This window comes from Zootoca vivipara, chromosome 6, assembly GCF_963506605.1.
Source record: "Zootoca vivipara chromosome 6, rZooViv1.1, whole genome shotgun sequence".
NCBI classification, from domain to species: Eukaryota; Metazoa; Chordata; class Lepidosauria; order Squamata; family Lacertidae; genus Zootoca; species Zootoca vivipara.
In genome coordinates this window covers 81,833,434-81,852,410 of record NC_083281.1, presented here as the reverse complement: position 1 = coordinate 81,852,410, position 18,977 = coordinate 81,833,434, and the positions used below count along the sequence as shown (strand labels likewise).

At 47.2% G+C, this 18,977-nt stretch overlaps 1 protein-coding gene across 1 annotated transcript in view; it reads left to right on the top strand.

The window, feature by feature from the left end:
- Positions 1–220: 220 nt before the first annotated feature.
- The window catches only part of LOC118086429 (tyrosine-protein phosphatase non-receptor type 11), a 55,002-nt gene continuing 36,245 nt past the window's right edge, over positions 221–18,977 (top strand). The window contains exon 1 of the mRNA XM_035118023.2: positions 221–373. Coding sequence (XP_034973914.1) covers positions 360–373 — 14 coding nt within the window. The 5' untranslated portion in view covers positions 221–359. The remainder of the gene's footprint in view (positions 374–18,977) is intronic.

Here is an 18,977-nt window from a genome sequence, read left to right as displayed (position 1 = left end):
CTCTCTCTCTGCAGGGAGGGCTTTCCCCTTGGCTGACACGTGGGTTTGCCAGAGCCCCAGCTGGAGGAGCGGGGGGCGTGTCCTGGGCTGCTTCCACCCTCCGGCCAATGAGCGGCTTCGGCGTCGGGAGAGAGGGCGGGACTGGGCGCCCATATATGGAAGTGGGCGGGGGGGCGTGACCCGAGAGTGTGCCCCTCCCTCTCTCCCTCTTTAGGGAAGCCGCTCCCTTTGGCTCCTTCGCCTGAACTGGGCTGATGCTGCGAGAGGAGCGGACCGCGCTGTGAACTAGGGAAATACAAACAACTTTTTCCCCCTTTTTGTGGGGAGGGGGGCGTGTTCCTCCCGGGGCTGGAGCTGCAATGACCTCCCGCAGGTAAGATCCGCTTAATCTCCTGCGGCGCGTCCGAAATGTGTGGAGTTTTGCAATTTGGAGTTTTTGTTTGCCTTCAGTGGTGGTGCGGCGTGAAGCTCAGAAACTGGGCAGCGGACAGCCTCCCTCCCCACCCCACCCCGTTCTTTCTTTTCTTCCCCGCCCCGCTCCGTATCTAATGTTTGCAGGTAGACCGCCCCTGAACATGGAGGATTGACCTCCTTCTCCCCCCCCCCCAACCGCAAAAGGTGGTGTACTTCTGCGGATGTTTTGGACTACAGCTCCCGTCAGTCCTCTGCCAGCGTGGGGGGGGGGAATCACCCCTTAATATTTGGAGGTAGATTGTCCCCAGGCTTCTCCAGATGTTTTGGGCTACAACTCCCGTCAGCACCCCCCCTCCCAGCCAGCCAGTGTGTTTCTGAGTTTGTAAACAAGGCACAGGTCTCTTCCCTCCCTTCCGCCCCACCCCCTTATCTGTTATTATTTGGAGGTGAACTCCCCCTGATCGTGGAGGGTCTCTATGTTTAGCTTAGCCTTCCCCCACGTTTGCTGTCCTTCTCTAAATGTTTTGGACTACAACTCCCATCAGAGCCCCCAACCCGCTCCATATGGCGAGGAGGGGGGAGAGTTGCACAACTCTCATCTCTCCGACCCTCGGTACCTAATATTTGCAGATAGACTGTCCGTGAGCATGGATGCGTGTCTTTAGGTCAGCCTTTGTCAAGCTGATGCGTCTCTCACCCCCCAAATCGCTTTGCAATGTTTTGGACAACTCCCACCAGACATAGCCAGTACACTGTTTGCAGTGTGGGGCTGTTATTTTCAGTTTCTAATTTCTTCATTCTTAGTTGTTCTGACTAGTTTACCCTTTAAAAAAAACTGTCTGTGTGTAAAGCAAACCTTTCTGAGTAGACCCATTTAAATTAATTAATGGACCTTGCTAACTTAGGTATGTTAATTTCAGTGGCTCTAAACTGCTCAGACTTTGTTGGATTAATGTCTCCTGTCTTCGGTACTTGGAGGTAGACTGCTCTTATACCATTTACCTGTTGTGTAGAATACTTTACTGCAGACCAATCTTATTTGTTGCTGCTGCTGTTAACCTGCCCTTCATCCTAAGGTCCCAGACTTGATTATAGTTAAAGCGTGATGTTAGAAACAGTTAAAAACAACTTACCATCACAGGAATAATGTGTGTCTTAAAACTATACATTATCAGGTGTCGAAAGCCAGGGCAAAGAGGAACAGTTGATATCCATTAGCTACTCTGGTCATCTCTGCGTCATGTGGTAGGGAAGTCTTAAGTCAGACTGCACTGGGTGAAAGAGAAAAGTTTCCTTCTGCCTCATCATCAACTTCCTTTCCACATTTTAATCTCTCCCCAGTTTTCATCTTTCGAGTTCTGGAGGCTGGGTATTGGTTTTTTATTTGTTTATTGAACTAAGAATCCCTCTAACGGATATCAATTTATATTCTGCATTCTAGTGTGTTGATATCAGTGTAATCTTTCCTTTTTGTTTGCCTTGTTTAAATTAAAAAAACAAAAAAAACAAAAAACTGGTGGAAAACCCGTCTTTTCATTCTCCTCCTACCCCCACCCAGATTAACCTCTTTTTTCCCCTTCCATCTTCTTTTGTGGTTATAATGCAGATAACAGGTTTTTGTGGTACAATTTGTTTCCTTTCCCCTCTTTCTACTAGATATTTAATTCTGCTGTCAGGAGGTAAACTCACAGCTGTGCTTTGAAAGCTGCCCTTCAGCGTGGGTGCGCCTGAGGATGTGCAGAGTGCAGAATCTGCAATTTCTGCAGTTGTGTAACTGTGATTGTGTAAATGACAGGCGCACCTCTGAGCCGCTGACTTCCTTACTCACTGCTCGATAGCTATAGATTCACACACATACCTTAATGCAAAATAATCTCCAAATCAGAAAACTGCACTCTTGCAAGCTTTAACCCTGGAGCATTTTTTTAAAAAGCATGGCTTCTTTTCGGTTTAGCAACCATGATTGCAAAGGAACATGTTTATGGTTAAAATAGTTTGGAACAGCTTGTCAGGGAGCATCTCCCCCCTCCCTTGCCCCCCCCCGCCACTGACTTCACCCTGTTTGACCTCATGTTCCTTCTGCTCAAACCCAAAATCTCGGAATCCAAAAAGGAACTCTGAATTCTTGGAACCCAAAGGCCTTTTAATTGTTGTTGGTACTCTTTGGCCATTGCAACATTTGGGGAGGCCTAGACCAGGGATAGGCAACCTCAGGCCCGTGGGCCAGATGCAGCCCAATCGCCTTCTCCCACAGACAGTCTGGGGATCAGTGTGTTTTTACATGAGTAGAATGTGTCCTTTTCTTTAAAATGCATCTCCAGCCCCCCACAAGGTCTGAGGGATAGTGGACCGGCCCACGGCTGAAAAAGGTTGCTGACCCTTGGCCTAGACTGACATCTGCCAAGCTTGATTAGAGGTTTGTGCTGAATGTTTTGTTACTTAAAGCTTCATTTTGCTGGAAGCATGGTATAATGGTTAGAGCAGCCTTGGCCAACCAGATGTTTTAGACTCTAAACCCCCATCAGCCCCACCTAGGACAGGTTGAAATGTTGGACCTAATCTCCAGGTAACACAGGTCCAAACTCCAATGAGTGACCTTGGGCCTGTCGCTTGTCTTAGCCTACCTCGCAAGGTTGTTGTGGGAATGAGGATGTGTGAATGCATTGTGCATGTATTCAGACTTGCCCCTCAACCTTGTGCCCTCCGGATGCATTGGATTACAACTCCCATGGAGCTGATGGGAGTTGTAGCCCAAAGCTGCCAGAGAGAGCGATAGGTTGAGGGGTGCTGTCGTAGACATTGGCCTAAGCTTTTTGCAGAAAGGGCAGAGATAAAAACGTAGGAAACAGATATTGCTTGCTGAGTCACTCCGGAGGAATTTCTTATTTTAATGATCTATTTTAAAATGGGCTGTTCTGCCGGTAGGCCAGCAGGCTCTCCACGTTCTCTTAAGAATATATATATATATTCTGTAATCGCCCATTCCACCCCCTGCAAAAATATAAACAAACACTTTCTTTGATTTAAGCTAGAAAACATCCATAGCAGTGGAACTGCTATGGGGCAGCTGTCCTTGTTTGCTTAGGGTGTTCCCTGTTTCCTCTCCATTAGGGCCTTCCTTTGTTACCTTTCGAGGTGTATTATTACTGTTAGTGCAGTATTCGATGCCATCTGTGTATTCCACAGAGCAGGAGCAGATGGTCCCTGCCCCGAGGAGATGGCAATCTATAAGGTTCTGGCACAGAGAAAACAACAAAGGAGAGGAATTTGTGGCAGGAGTAAGTGTAGTGACTTTGTCCATATTGGGAGCAAACAAAACATGAACCCCCCCAACACAGTCTGCTTCTGGACTCCCCCCCCCCCACTTTAAATGCAGGGTTTTTCAGTACTGGCCATTTTGGACTTTCTAAAAATTGGGGGTGGAGGGGAAATGTATCTAAAGGGGGAAAGGTCCAGGCTAACAGCAGAGAGGGGAGGATGCCCAAACATTACCATGCAGATGACTGATGAGAATCCACTTTTTGCTTTGATGTGGGCAAGTCCAGCCCGTGGGTGTTTCAGAAGCATGTGCTCAAGTTTCCAATGGGACCAGGGAGCTTGTGTGACAAAGGCAGGAGGCATCACCCAGGTGTCCTGGAAGGCTGCTCCAAGCAGATGGGACAGCGAGGGAGAAAGAAAGGAGGGAGCTTTTGGAGGGAGCTGGAGGCCTTGGGATACCTGAGGCTGTAAGAGCTACTAGCTATGGTTTGTGGTGGCCTGTTGGCTGTGTTCTACCTCCTCTGCTGGAGGCAGTGCACCTCTGAATACCAGTTGCTGGGAATCGCAAGTGGTTCTCGCACTCAGGTCCTGCTGTGGGGCTTCCCACTGGGGCATCCGGTGGGCCACTGGGAGAAGAGAATGCCAGACTAGATGGGCCTTTGGACCTGGTCCAGCTATAGGGCTCATTTTGGGTTCGTGCGGAAAGGGGAGGAACTTGTATTGAACCTGAGAGCAGACAGCACATCCATGTAGTGTGTTTCCCATGCTTGGGTCTCCATCATCCCTAGCTAGCAAGACCAGTGGTCAGGGATGATGGGAACTGTTGTCTGAAAACAATTGGAGACCCAAGTTTGGGAAACTCTGGTGTAGGGGGTTGGACAGGAGTAGTGTAACACTGCAGATTTAAGTCCTCTTGCCTTGAGTCAGAGGCAACTGTATCTTGACTTTGGTTGCACATGCATGTTAAGTCTTGCACATGACCACAAATGCTGATGGTACATTTTCCTTCTACTTCTGTATCTCTGTATCTGTCTACCCAATTAGTGTTTTTTTTATGAGGTGCATCTAACATTCTTCTTTCTCTTCTTATTAAATTTATTACCCATCCTTTGCCAGCAGGTACCAGAGTGGGTTGCACCAAATTAAAATTCAGTATTAGAAGCAGTTAGATCAGTCATCGGAATAGGGTAGGTCCTGAAAACAGACATCTCTGGTGTCCAAAGGTTAGCGCATGCTTGAAACTATAAAACGAAGCTGCCCAATGCATCTCTGTGGGGCAGGAATCTCACAACTCGGTCCTGCTCAGAGTAGACCCACTGAAAGTAATGGGCATGGCTAACTTAGGTCTGTTAATTTCAGTTGGTCTACTCTGAGTAGGACTTGGTTGGCTACAACCCAATATGTTTTTTCTTCTTCCTATATACATAAAAACGCAAGGTTGTCATCATACAGCCCCCTTGGAGGACTTTTTAGGGCCGCATCACAGTCCTGGAATACAAGTCTGGAAAATATGCGGCCCTCCAGACGTGATTGGACTTCAACTCCCAGCAGCCAGCATGCCTAATGGTCAGGGTGTTTTGTAGCTGGGTTGCAATGGTAAAATATCAAAAATTGCAACGGGGAGATTGAAAAATCAATAAAATAATGCATAGCTGTCAAGTTTTCCCTTTTCTTGCGAGGAAGCCTATTCAGCATAAGGGAATTTCCCTTAAAAAAAGGGAGAACTTGACAGCTAGACGTTGTAAAAGTTTGAGCAGCAGAGAGCAAGAGTATGATGCGATTAACACAGCATCGCTAAAATCCAGTGGATGAAAAGTGCGCAGCTATGGAGAGCCTGCTGTATAAAAAGGTCTCTCTTAATCTAGGGCTCAAAGCAGGAATATGAGAAAGGCAGTGGCGGACCTACATTTTGGGGGGCTCTGAAGCCCCACAGTAGATCTGCCCCCCCTGAAGGACAGGGTCAGGTGAAGCTCTCCAGGCTGGAGACAAATAGCACAGGTGGAATCCTGTTGCTGAACACAGTGGTAAATAGGATGCTTCAAGAGTTGTAGTTCATAACATCAGAAAGTCACCCTTCGGGCTGCCCCCAACCCACCCATATACTTCCTGGGCTTCGTTCCATTTACAACTCATCCTTTTGATTCTTGAGTAGGTGGGACGGGCTCTGTCCTCGTGCGAGTGAGTCACAGCTGCATGCGCTCAATTTGTGGCGAAAGCACCTTAAAAAAGAAAAAAAGGAATTGAAATCTGTTTCCCCTTGTCGTCTTCTCTGGCTGCTTCCTCCTCTGCAGAGAGAGAGCTGACTTGATGGAAAAGAGGCAGGCCAGACTGTTTCCATAGAAGGTGAAGGAGCAAGGAAAAAGAGGTGGTAGAAAAATTAGATGCGTTGTTTTTCTTGAAAGTACCTGGCAGCTGATTCATCAGTGCTTTGGTTGTGGAAAAAAGCATTGTCCTCTAATGGGGAAGAACCTCAGCTCAGTGGCGGAGCATGTGCTTTGAGTGTAGAAGGTCCCAGGATCAGTCCCTGGCATGTTCAGGTAAGGCTAGGAAGGTCCCCTCTTTAAAACGCTGGAGAACGGTGGCTAGTCGGTGTAGACCAGCCTTTCTCAACCTTGGGTTCCCAGATGTTGTTGGACTACAACTCCCATCATCCATAGCCAGCAGAGGCAGCAGTCCCCACCCCTGATTCAGTGGCGTCTCTGGGTTCAGAGGCTGTATGTCATTGAATCGACATTTGTAAGAAGAACCTGCTGGTTCAGGCCAGGATCTCATCTAGCCCAGCATCCTCTCCTCATAGTAGCCGGGGGCCGGACCAATATATTTTGCTGCCTGAGGCAAAGGAGAAGATGGCGCCTCTCCTCACCTGCAGCCCAATCCACGTGTGCAAGTCGATCAAACTGAACTTTACATGAAGATTGGTGGTGTCCTCTATGGCAGCAGGCTAGCTTAGGGAACCCCAGTCCCAGCCTCTCAGCAATTGCAGTCTGAGGGGCCTGCTGATCACTTTGCCTAATGGTAGGGCCAGCCCCAAGAACAGCCAGCAGCCTGATGCTGCAGCAAGGTTGCTCCAACTTCCACAGCGCCACCACCTGGAATCCCAAAAGCTTGGGGTGCATCTCTTCTGACAGCAGTGAGTGAGAGAGAGAGAGCAGCATTCTGCTCCATCACCCACTCTGGCTTGCTCAAGAGGTCAGCTAAGAATAGCCCCCCCTCCTGCTCTCACTCTCTCCCCCCCCCCCCCCGGGGGGAGATTAAGAGCCTTGTGGCGTGATGAGATGAACACATGCGGGGAGCCACGAATTTGCATGCCTTGTGGGCTGTTACTGGATCCTGGATGCCCTCTGCATGACGTTCCTCGAAAGGAGAGGCAGGGCACCCTGAGCATTACTCAGCACCCTCCCACTCCCCCGCCTCCCACTGACTCAGGACAAGGGTGGGGTCACCTGCCCTTGAGGGTGAGACGGGGCCTTGGAGGAAACTGTATAAAGCTTCTTTGCCCAGATGGGTTTATTCCACACCCTCCAAGTGTCCCTGTTTTCCAGGGACAGCTCTGGATTTACAGAAGCCATCCTGGTTTCTGACTGGATCGCTGCTTTTCCTTTGGAAGTCCCTATTTAGAATCATAGAATCGTAGAGTTGGAAGAGACCACAAGGCCATCCAGTCCAACCCCCTGCTGAGCAGGAAACACCATCAAAGCATTCTTGACATATGCCTGTCAAGCCTCTACTGTACTTAAAGACCTCCAAAGAAGGAGACTCCACCACACTCCTTGGTAGCAAATTCCACTGCCGAACAGTGGAGAAATGTTGGAGGGTATGCCCCAGTGCGATCCGGCTGAAGGATCTCAATAAATAATAATAAATACTAATAAATAATCATTAGCACATTATTAATGGCAAGTAAAATGTATGGCAGTTGTTTTTAATGATTTCTGTGCAATTTTACACATATTTCACTTGCCAAGCAAAACTAAATCCTATTAATTTAACCCAAATATCTTTTGAATTCTCATGTCATGTTGCAGCTTGTTAGCACACCTCATTTTGGGAAGCTGAAAAATTCAACGTGCGCTATTGCCCTACCAGCAAAACAGCCGCAGATTGAAGCAGGTAAACTAGGTGTATATTTGCGGAAAGGCGAGCTGATGAATATATTTGGCTCGTGGGCCTGAGGTTCCTCACTATTCCCCTAAACCCCAGTTCCTGTGAGCTGGATCTCATTCATTCCTCCTTGCGCAGCACCTGGAGGGGAGTGGCGGACTGATTCACTCTGGATCGTGCTGGAAGTGTTGCAAAACAGCAGCAGGAGCAGGCTATGCGACTCAAGACAAGCAGCAAAAGTGTCTCGCACTTTTCCGGGCTTCCCTGCCTCCAGGGTGAAGCAAGGAGGTGGAAGGCAGAACAGGGAATTGGGGAGGAGCAAAGGAGCTGACAAATTCAGAGGGATTTCATTGTTATTCACTGTCATTTTCCAGGCAAGCTTTGAGCTGCCTCTCTGTGCTGGGCAGAAAACTCAAGGATTTGGGCCTTGGCAGGTGACACTCAGGAAATCCTGACACCTTGCAGGAACGCCCTTTTGCATAAGTCACAAGCTGAGCACCTCATAGTCTGAATGTTGGAGGAGTCGGGACAGATAAGAGAAAGTGCTTCCTCACACAGCAGCACATAGTTAAATTATGGAACTCTCTGCCGCAGGATGGCCACTGACTCAGATGGCTTGAAAAGAGGATTGGACAAATTCACTGGGGGAAATAAGGCTTTCGATAAGCCACGATGGCTCTGCTATGTTGGAAGCAGCAATGCTTCTGAATACCAGTTGCTGGAAATGTCATGAGGGGAGAGAACTCTCGTGCTCAGGTCCTGACGCTTTGTGTCATTTTCTTGGTCAGTATTGTAACACGGGAAGGGCTGTAGCCATGTGGTGGGTCATCTGCTCTGCATGCAGAAGGCCCCAGGTTCGATCTCTGGCATCTCCAGGTAGGAAGGTCCCCTGTCTGAAACCCTGGAGAGCTACTGCTGCCAGTCAGTGTAGATGACACTGAGCTAATGGTCTGATGCAGGATAAGGCAACTTCTCCCGGGCACAGTGTCTGCTTCCTAACACAGTACAGCACATTCAGCTGCTGGCCAGGTGGCCAGGGAGAGAGACGACATGTGACACTGGATAGTAGCAGCCCAAACACGTGTTATGTTCTGATTTCTCTTGTCGTCTGGTGCAACAGCTCGTGGCAGGAGCAGTCTGAGAACATGCTGGTTCGACAGCAGTATCCGGGAAGGTTTGGCAAAAGTTACCGTGTTTCTCATATTATAAGACATGTCTTATATTTATTTTTTCCTCAAAAAAACACACTATGGCTTATTTTCAAGGGATGTCTTATTTTTTTCCTCCTCCTCCTGCCGCGTCCGGCATTGCTGCTGCGCCTATCACTATGTCTTATTTTCGGGGTATGGCTTATATTCCTTGAATGCTTAAAAATCCTGCTATGGCTTATTTTATGGGTATGTCTTAAAATATGAGAAACAGGGTATTAACATGGACCTGGTACTGGGGCCAGGCAGAGCTCACATCGCAAACAAAGTGGGCTGTTCAGGGTGAAATGGAGCAGGCCAGCTGGTGAACGGAGGGGGGCCTGCTTTCTGCAGAGGTCTGCTTTACGTCTGCCTTCCCCGCCCCCACCCCCCCACCCCCCAGGAGTGCAGACCCCAGCAGGACCACACTGTCTGCTCAGAAGTACAACCCTGCTGCAGAGGTCTGCTTTGACAGGAGGGTTCAATCCTGCTGGCTGCAAGGGGTCTATCTCACCAGTGCATTCCCAGCTGGGTAATTTCTAGGGAAGCAGACTCCTGCAACTACGGTAACAGGATTGCACTTTTTGCCCCCAGCTGGAGAGTGGAAGGATCAGTCTTGCTGCCTGCAATGTGGTTGAGAGGAGGAAGTGTCTCTCCCCCCCCCCCCAGCTCCTGACTGTGTGCTTAATAGGCATTTAAAACCCGAATTAAACATTAGGGCTCCCCCTGGCAATTGATTCAGGGCCTACATCTGAGATGGCCTGGGGCCAATCCAAACCCCTGCATAAGGCCCTGCAGGGGGGGGTGTATGGGCTTGCAGCCTTACCTGTTACTAGTAGGAAAGTGGTGGCCACTCCTTTATTACTGGTTTTTAAGCAAGAATTTTGTAGTCGTGGAGTTTCTGCAGCGGGTTGAACCTGATGACCTCTGGAGAGACCCAATTTTATGAATTGGGAGCCTGATCTATAGGGTTGTGCTGGTGGCAAAGTGTGATGGGTTATGGCTCTGTCTGTCATTTGCCTTTTTCTTTTGCGGGGTTGCGGGGAAATGGGCTGAACCCACAAGTGAGTCTTGGTCTGCATGTTTCCTCCTGCGCCTTGTCCGTCCCCCCCTCCCCCCGGTGGCTCGTGTCCAGGAAATGTGTCTAGGATGGTTGTTTAATCAGGCGGCCGGGCTTGTCCGTTCTGTGGGCTTCCTGCCCTCGGGTCTGAAGGGAAGATCGGAAACTCTGCTGCTTTAAAACAGGACTGGTAATCCGGAAATGGAGAATTTCCTGGATGTGTGTATGCCCCCCTCCCACTTTTGTGTAAAGTAGTGGCATTTAATGGCTTTACATTTTACCAGCTATAATGGTTGGAGGGAGAGAGGAAGCAGCGAGGCCAAGTTCCTGCTGATTTTCTAAAGCAATCTCTTATTTATTTACAAAACAAATTAGATGCCTTTTCCCCAAAGATCCAGGGAATGTGGAGCAAGCCAATAGAACAATGTGCACGTTTTTTTTTTAAAAAAACCCTTTTATCATTCTTCAGTAGGAAACACGAGTTCTTTGTGCATAGAGAACCTCACAATGCATTGTGTGCTATATAATAGCAAGGCATGATACCAATGCGTTGAAAAAGCTAAGATCAGGTGGTGTTGGCATTCTGATTACAGTGCCATCGCGCCTTAAGAGTTGCATAGATGTTGCTAACAACTTAAAAGAAAATTTCTTGAAAATCTACTATAGATGGTACTTAACACCAGTGAAACTTGCAAAGATTTATAAAATCAAATCCAATTTGTGCTGGAGATGTAGTAAAAAACCGGGAACTTTTATTCATATATGGTGGGAATGTGAGGAGATAGCGAAATTTTGGAATAATGTACATGAAGAAATGAAAAAAATGATGAAACGATCAATATCAAAAAAACCAGATATGTATTTATTAGGTTTGTTAAATGAGGAAATCCCCAAAGAAAATATAAAAGTTTTCCTATATGCAAGTACGGCAGCAAGAATGCTTATAGCAGCAAATTGGAAGTCTCCTAGGATACCATCAGTAGAGGAATGGATAAATAAATTGAGCGAGTACTTATTGTTGGCAAGGTTGACAGCAGCTGTAAGGGACCAGTCGAAGCAGAAATTAAGGAAAGAGTGGGATAGTTACGATGAGTATATGAGGAAACATTGTTCGAAAGAAGATATGTTAATATGTGTAGACTAGGGATATGAAGAGAATAAAAACAAAAATAATTAATTAGAAATTTAATAGCAAAGTGGAATTATATTGGAAGTAATGCACGAGTGAATACAAGAAGGGAAAAAGGAAGTCGAAATAGTGCGGAGGGAAGTACAGAGGGGAGGGGGAGGGAGAGGGTGGGTAGAGGGGGATTGTATTTATGCATATGATGAATTTTATCTTGTTTGTTATTTCTTTTGTTGTATATTTTGAATTTCGAAATAAAGTCTTTTTTTAACTTCAAAAAAAAAAAGAGTTGCATAGATCTCTGCACCCAAGGATCATACAATTGACAGGCGGAACAATGAGCATAACGCAGGCTAAACCAGGACCAAAGGTCCTAATTAAAAGCAGGTGAATCTCTGCAGGGTTTTGCAGGTCCACCGTAATGAACGGGAAATGCAACAATGGGTTGCAGCACACAGTTAATTTCCCCCAGATATTATATTCCATTTTCCCTCCTGGTTTTCCGTCCTCTCTCCGCATACCGGCTGGTCAGCCTTCTGTGGCTACTGAGCATGCTCAGTCCTCATTGGGCTGTTTTCCCTACGTATTCCGCCCCGCCCAACGAATCTGGGTGTGCCCCCTCCCCCAAAAACACATTTTGTACTTTTGCAAACATTGAGTTCTCCCATGCCTGCTGATAACCTTCCCTTCCCTTTGTGGCTTGGGTAGGATTCTCACCCGGAGAAACACGTCCGTATACAATGACCACTGCAGCTGTTTTAGAATTCGAGTCGTGAAGTTCCTACAGCCCACCTAGAGTTAGCAATCAGGGATCTTGTATGTCTTGCAGTAGAAATGCTTTCCGGGTTGTTGTTGTTGGGGGGTTTTTTGCAGGGGGAAAAAGCTATTTTTGCAGTCTCTGCAAAAGGTAGCTAGTTCTGGTTTCTGTGGTCCAAGTGCAGGGCTGTATTTGCTCAGCTAAGGTAACACTCGGCATAGACCCATTGAAATGAATGGACCCAAGTTAGTCATGTCTGTTCACTTCAGTGGGTCTGCATTGAGTACAACCTGCAATATTAATAGAGGTCTCATTATCCTCTGTGTGTTATAAGACAGGGGTGGGGAAACTGGGGCGTTCCAGATACCACTCCACACCGCTTTGATGAGTGACTAGTTTGGGGTTGTTCCTGGATAGTATCACTAGAGACCAAAGCATCCTCTGTGCCTTTTACCAGCTTCATCTGGTTCTTCAGCTAGGGTCGTTCCTGGACAGGGATAGCACACCCTCCACCATTTCTCCGATGAAAATAGGGGATGTCCTATTCAATACTGTTCAGCTTCCAACATACATAAAAACATAATAAAATATTAAACATTTAAAAACTTCAGATGTCTTCTAAAGGTTGTAGAGTTGCTTAGCTCATTGGCTTGGGCAGCGTTTCTCAACCGCTGTTCCGCGGCACACTAGTGTGCCGCGAGACGCTGGCTGGTGTGCCGCGACGTGCGGCGACGAGAAGGGCGTTTTGCATTGTCACGTGCCTGGCGGCCGCCAATACACAACGCTAACCCGCCAGAAAGCAATATTTCTCCTCCTCTTTCCCAAAGCTCAGTGCAAACGAGCCTGGCGGCCGCCAATACACATCACTAACCCGCCAGAAAGCAATATTTGGCAAGTGTTTCTTACAGTCATAATTATAATATAGGGCGGCACAGAGTTAAATTTTTTAACTTTTTTAATGGTGGTGTGCCTCATGATTTTTTTCACAGAACAAGTGTGCCGTGGCCCAAAAAAGGTTGAGAAACACTGGGCTTGGGGGGTCACATAACTCCATACCCTTCAACATTTCTCCAATGAAAATAGGGACATCCGAAGGAAAAGCAGGACATTCTGGGATCAAATCAGAAACCGGGACGGCTTCTGTAAATCCGAGACTTTCCCTGGAAAATAAGGACATTTGGAGGTTCTGGGAAAGCCTGACCACTATAGTCCATGCCAGGGGTCAGCAACCTTTTTCAGCCGTGGGCCGGTCCACCGTCCTGTGGTGAGCCAGACTATATTTTGAAAAAAATATATGAATGGATTCTTATGCCCCACAAATAACCCAGAGATGTGTTTTAAATAAAAGCACACATTCTACTCATGTAAAAACACGCTGATTCCCGGACCGCCTGTGGGCCGGATTGAGAAGGCGATTGGGCTGCATCAGGCCCCTGGGCCTTAGGTTGCCTACCCCTGGTCCATGCGTTGGTGACCTCGAGGCTGGGTTGCTGCAATGCACTCTGTGTGGGGCTGCCCTTGGCCTTGGTTTAGAAGCTGTGGTTGGTGCAGGATGCAGTTCCCAGACTGCTGGTGGGGGCAGGCATCTGACTGAATACGGGGCACCATTGTTAAAGCATCTGCATTGGCTGCCCATCACCAAGGTTCGAGACCCTTGAATTAACTGACAAAGCCTTAAGCAACTTAAGTCTAGAGCAGGCATAGGCAACCTTGGCTCTCCAGATGTTTTGGAACTACAACTCCCATGATCCCTAGCTAACAGGGCCAGTGGTCAGGGATCATGGGAGTTGTAGTTCCAAAACATCTGGAGAGCCAAGGTTGCCTATGCCTGGTCTAGAGCAGGTATCCACAAACTGCGGCCCTCCAGATGTTTTGGCCTACAACTCCCATGATCCCTAGCTAACAGGACCAGTGGTCGGGGAAGATGGGAATTGTAGTCCAAAACATCTGGAGGGCCGAAGTTTGGGGATGCCTGGTCTAGAGCATCCTTAGGGACCACCTGATCCTAGCTCAGTCCTTGAGAGAGCACCTACAGGAGCATCACTGGTCGTCCCCACAAGCTGGCAAGGCTCATCTGACATCAACACAAAACCGAGCATTTAGTGCCATCCACCCAATTTTGTGGAATAGTCTGCCGACAGATGTTTAGCAGGCGCTTTCTGTTTCAACTCTGAAACGTGTGCTGAAAACTTTTCTACGTTGTCAGGCTTATGCAGGCGATTAAAAGCGCACCTTTTAAATCTCCACTTTTAAAATACACCTACCTGGTTTTTATGGTGAGGTTTTGCGTACGACTCTTGTGAACTGGTCTGGGTTTGTTTTATGAATGCACGTATATTTTTATACATAAATAAATTGGCCATCCTGCTTGGGCTGATGGTAACCCCTACAAAATGCACAGAGAGTTAAAATAAGTTAAATAAAAAACCATTCAACTGTGCTCCAGACGCTTGGATTCCTTGAGAGAACTTCGCTCCATTGCAGGGGTAGAGATCATCCTTTGGGTCTCTGCAATCCTATGCTAACCTTTGCTGGCTGGTGGCTCCTGTTTAGAGTTCCTTCTGCCTGTCTTGGTGGGGTGCCATCAGTCACGGGAGCGAAGTTGAGTTAAAAGGACGGGGCATTTGTGAAGTGTGTTTGCTGGGTTGCCTGAACACAGTCACGGGCATTTAATCCCAGCTGGGACATTGCAGGGGGTGACCTGCTAATCTCTGATATTCTTAATATAGGAAAGTCTGCTCTTAAATAAACCCAGGGTTGCTATATCCAGCAGCAGGGGAGCTAAATATAAAGGAAGATTCTCCCTCGCTCCTTTCACCAGCTCTGGTTCCCCTTAGTAGCCTTGGTAAACAGAGGCTAAACAAGGGAAAGCAGTCATCCCCGGAGGCAAGCTTGATCCCTCTATGCAGGATGCTAAGCTTCAGGGAGGAACAAGGGTGATGCTCTGACCCCTCCTGTCTTGGTAGCTGGGCAGTGGCCAATTTGAATAGCGGGGGGGGGGACCCACACTGTTAGCCTGAACAAAACCCCTCTGTCTTCCAAGCTTGTTGATAGGAACAAATAAAGGGACACAGGAAGGAACCTGCTTTAGACTGAGTCAGACGGTTGCTCCCTTTAGCTCCATATTGTCTACACTGGCTGGCAGCAGCTCTCTGGGGTTTTAGGTGAATGTGTAGGGGATTGAACCTGGGTTTTTCCAGCTGCTTCTGAGCTACCACTTTGACACTTTCCTACTCAGGTAGGAAGCTGCTTCCTGTCGAGTCAGAGGGTTGGCCCATTTAGCTTAGTGTTGTCTACCCTGACAGGCAGCAGCTCTCCAGGGTTTTGAGATAGCAATGTGCCCCAGCCCTGCTTGGAGGTGCCGGGGATTGAACCTGGGACCTTCTGCATATGAAGCAGATGCTCTGCCCCTGAGCTACGGCCTTCCTTTACCATCTGTGCCCAGCCATAGGGCGACCGAGTGTTGATAGGTTTTTTCGTAATGTGTCTCGATTTATTTAGGTCCCAGGCAAAATGGCTCCCTGCACACACTCTATCCTGTTTGCAGGTGACAAAATAGGAGATGGTGAGGGGGTTGCATATTGCAGAATATTCTCCGAAAGGTTTTGTAGCAGAAAGATCTCTCCTGAGAAATGTTGGCCGTTGATGGTGAGCGCAACTCAGTGGTAGAGTGCTTACTCTGCATCCAGAGGAGGTCCCAGGATCAATCTTCAAGTTGGGCTGGGCATCTCCCCTTCCTGGAAAGTTGCTGCCAGCCAGTGTATGCAATACTAAGCTAGGTGTTCTAATGGTTTGACTCGGCACGAGGCAGCTGATGATGATGTTGCTGTGTTTGGGGGAAGAGTCATAACTCGGTAGTAGAACATCTGCCTTGCGTGCAGAAGGCCCCAGCTTCAACTCTCAGCATCTCCAGGTAAGGCTGTGAAAAGTCTCCGTCTGAAACCCTGGAGAGCTGCTGCCCATTGGTGTGCTCTGACTTGGTCTAAGGCAGCTTCCTATGTTGGGAGCTGGTTCTTTTCTCCTGGCATTCATGTCTTTCTGAATCTCCTGCTGCTGAGTCTCACTGAACTGTAAAACTGCATAATTTGAAGGGACCTCAAAAGTCATCTAGCCCAACCCTCTGCAATGCAGGAATCACAGCTAAATGACCCCTGATTCAAATAATATGAACCTTTTGAGCAAGAGGGAGCAGGGCATTACCGGTAGCTTAGCAGTGGACTCTGTTAGGTAGCTGCTGCATGAACGCCAGGAATATAATACTGTGTAATGTAATGTAATGTAATGTAAACACACACACCCCGTATATATATGGCATTTCCCAAATGCAAAAATTAGGGTGGCATGATTATTTGGTGAGAATGGCTGGGAAATATCAACAATGGGAGTGCATGAGTGAAAACTGGTGTGTTTTTCTTTTAAAAAGAAGTTGTTATAGAGAGGCATTGAAAGGTGTCATTAACCTAATTTTGTCAGTGATCAAAAAACCACAACACATTTATTAGAAACATTTGCGTCTGGGCTGCCTGCCAGAGGTGGGTTTTTTTTTTTAACAAAACAAAACTGGAACCAAATGCTCGTAATAATAACCTCTGACTTGCGCTTAGAGAAACCCACCAGGCTTGGGCGCATAAACATCTCCGTTGAAAAAGAGAGAAAATGTCTCTGCCTTGAGCTTAACATTTGAGCCTCTGAAGCAAAGCCATTAGCCAGGCTGGTGTTTTGTTACAGTTAGTGAGCAAAACAGCAAGAACTCTCTGCTGTGGACAAGGGACCACCTTCCTAGTGATTTAATAAGATTCCCACTGGATCGTCGAGGGGCAAAGGGCAACCCACAAATTCATTGCATCTTTCCAAAAACGAGAAGTCAGCAGGTTTGGGCGTAGGAGTATTTTATGAGCGAATGAGCACGTGTTTGCGCTTGGTCTTCGCCAAAAGGCAAAAGAAAGCAAAGTGTATAAATAAAGTGGTAGCAACACCTTGCCAAAATGATCTCCAGAGTTACTCAACAGGTGAGGCGGTCTGGTATAATGGTTAAAGTGTCAGACTAGGACCTGGGTGAGACCAGGGTTCAAATCCTCCACTAAGCTATGAAGCTCACTGTGGGGGGGGGTGACCTTTGGTCAATTGCTGCCTCTCAGAGTTGTTGTGGGGATTAAATGAGTGGGGAGAACCATGGCTGCCCCCTTGAGCTCCTTGTGGCGGGGGGGGGAGAGAGATATAACTGCAATAAAATATTACGAGGCAGCCTGTCTCTCCTGGATCAGGGAATGGTGTACTGTATATTACAAAATACTGAACTTCAGGACCTGGAAGGACATGACAACCATTATGGCTGGCATGCCTACTTAGGTTACGATAAATTGAAGATCTATAATAGCTTTCTAAATCACTTTATAGGGCAATCTCTCAATATAGTTTGGGAAAAATACAAAGATTTGCTCGAACCTAAAACTCCATGGTGGATATCGCTGCTTGAAGCATTAGCAGTAAAGAAAAAAATACGAAAGGGATTTGGCTAATAAAATAAATGAATGAAATGAAATATCATTCTTGACAGCAGAGTACACCTAATGCAGAAATAAACTAGTGGATTGATCCATCTCCTGGGCTAAGGTACCCAAACGATACCCCAAATAAACATCAGTAGCAATCTTGCTGCTTGGAAGTCCTGGGAGGTGTTCTGTATTGACATCGTCATTTCCCAGCTTGCTTATTAAGATTTGAAAATAAGAAACTGAGTGGGTGGGTGGATTCTCTTTTTCCCTTCTGAGCCTTTTTGTAGCTAAAAGTTCAATTTAAAAAAATAAATAAATGCCCCATTATATCTTCAAGGATGGAAATTAGCCTTGTCACAATCTATATTTCTGACTGGTCATCATGCCCTGGCTACAAAAATAGACCTTGATCTGGAATTGGCTGGTACAGGGTGTCTTATCTAAAAACCCTGGGAGGCTTGTGATAAACCTGAGCAAGTGTGTGTGTGTGTGTGTGTGTGTGTGTGTGTGTGTGTCTGTCTAGGGGATAGCAATAGTTGTTGCTTCCTTGATCTAACTGCCTCATCAGTTTAAAGTAACTATTGAGGTTTTTAAACATGTCTACATTACTAAGCCTGTAACGTTTGATGGTGGTGGTTTTTAATTCGTTTATTTTATTTTATTTATTTTATTTTAGGGGCGGGGAAACCTCGGTTCAAAGAATGTACAGTGGTACCTCGGTTTAAGTACACAATTGGTTCCCGAAGTCTGTACTTAACCTGAAGCGTACTTAACCTGAAGCAAACTTTCCCATTGAAAGTAATGGAAAGTGGATTAATCCGTTCCAGACGGGTCCGCGGAGTGCTTAAACTGAAAGTACTCAAACCGAGGCGTACTTAAACCGAGGTATGATTGTACTCACTACCCAGCATAGGAGCCAACTCCTAGGGGCTGAAGGGTCTTTGTCCCCCAATAAAATATTTGAGGGCGCCTTTCCCCCCCCCCCAAAAGTGATGGCCATCACCATTCAAATGGTGTGTGTTCACCACATCATGTGATCATATACCTGCTCTCTAGCACTATCTGGCGTTGCATAACATATTCAAAACGCTGTTTTTGACTAATGTAGCTGAGTCCTAAGTTTGACTAGGAGTAGACTTGTTGAAATTAATGGCCCTAACTTAGTCATGTTCAGTGAGTCTGCTCTAAAACGTAGTAGCGCCCCACCCTATTTATAACATTTCTACCCCCCACCTTTTGCACCTAGGAAGTCAAGGTGGTTCTCCTCCACAACACGTTCCTCCTCACAACAAACCTGTGAGGTAGGTTAGCCTGAGAGACTGTGACCAGCCCAAGGTCACGCCTGGCAAGCTTCATGGCTGAGCAGGTCTCTCAGGCCCTAAGCCTGGCTCTGTGTTACTCGATGGAGGTCATTTTGCCCTGAAGGGTGTTCAAAGAACCCTTTCTGCCTTTCATTCTGCAACACAACTCTGATGTCACAAACCCACCTGGTTCCAACTCAACCGAGTTGGTTCACCGCTGGTTTGAGGGGGAAAGGCTTTTCTGAGGGGCTTTCAGACATATTCGAAGCGCCAGCGTC